This window comes from Penaeus monodon, chromosome 22 (genome assembly GCF_015228065.2).
Source record: "Penaeus monodon isolate SGIC_2016 chromosome 22, NSTDA_Pmon_1, whole genome shotgun sequence".
In the NCBI taxonomy this organism is placed as follows: domain Eukaryota; kingdom Metazoa; phylum Arthropoda; class Malacostraca; order Decapoda; family Penaeidae; genus Penaeus; species Penaeus monodon.
The window spans coordinates 27,860,543-27,861,812 of NC_051407.1; the positions used below are offsets into that span (position 1 = coordinate 27,860,543).

Genomic DNA, 1,270 nt, shown 5'->3' on the forward strand with positions numbered 1-1,270 from the left:
TAAAAGAAATGAAACCGTGTTTTGCCCTACGCTTCACGCACCCAAGATGTAAAGATGTGTGCATTTATCATCACTAACGCAGGCGCCTCTCTCCCCGCCCTGCAGGATCTTCGACGGCTTCGCAAACAAAGATCGGGTTTGGGAGGAGGCTTCAGAGGCCCTCAAGGTCGACCTCGAGGCAGCGCAGGAGGACGAGGTCGACTTCTCCTTCTTCTACAGGTATCCTATCCTATATATTATTTTCTAACTCATCCTCTTGGTGTACCTTTCCGCTCCTCTCCTCCTTAATTATTCTCTTTTTGTGTTTACTCTCTTGGATTATTCATGCCATTTTTCATTTTTCATATTTCCTTCCGCTTTCCTTCCCAAATGATTTGTGACTTTCTTTGTTGACGTTGAATATTCGATTTTTTTTCTTTCTTTTCCTTTATCGTCTCGATGGTGCTTAAGTTCTGGAATAATTTAGATAAAAAAAACAAGGAAGCTGAAGGAAGAAAAATAACACAACCATTAGTCAGCATATTTATTTTATTTGTTCATTCGTTATTCATCTTTCCTTCTTTTCCTCTTTACTAGGGCTGGCTATGACTCTCCGATGAAATTCAAGAACAGGCGGAATGAGGTTTGGTTTTTGAATAAGAAAAAATTAAGTCTTCATCTCTGTTGTTAACTTTATGTTAATGATCTTACGGAAAACATTTATGATAAATATTTATAAATTCACATGAATCTGTATTTCATATTTCACCCTAATTATGTGTTTGCCAATATGTAGTCCACATCTTATATTCTCTTTATTTAAAGCGTTTACATCTTCAGAAAATGTGAATTGTAATGAGTATTAAAACATTATTGCTGTCGAACAGAATGCTGTCGTTCTTTCCTGTTTCCTATGTACCTGCTCAGCCGTTACTTATTACAAAAATGACGGGAATTTCACTGCAATCACTGTACTGTACACGGCAAAACATATACAAGAGAGAAAGTGATGATGAGGCCGACAAGGATAAGCATATTAACCCTTATCTAATTTTAAACGAAACAGTTTCAAGATAATCAGCACAGTACATCTAATTGACAGTATTGTTTGTATTGTTTGTAAAAACAACGGTAGTAGAAGTGATAGCATTATTATGCTATTGCTACTCAATGGCAGTGATGATAATGATAGTAGCAGAAACCGATTATGGTTTAGCAGTATAATCTAGACAGGATTTCTGTTTGTGATTAGCTGGTGGACGCTGCATGCATAATATGATACATTAGTATC

The 1,270-nt window shown here is 36.6% G+C and overlaps 1 protein-coding gene across 1 annotated transcript in view; it reads left to right on the forward strand.

The window, feature by feature from the left end:
- LOC119587605 (heme-binding protein 2-like) overlaps nt 1-729 on the forward strand; it is a gene marked incomplete in the record, with an annotated part of 3,176 nt that extends 2,447 nt beyond the window's left edge. Inside the window, 2 exon segments of the mRNA XM_037936315.1 lie at nt 106-219; nt 577-729. Of these exon segments, the coding sequence (XP_037792243.1) occupies nt 106-219; nt 577-670 (208 nt within the window).
- Between the last annotated feature and the right edge of the window lie 541 nt (nt 730-1,270).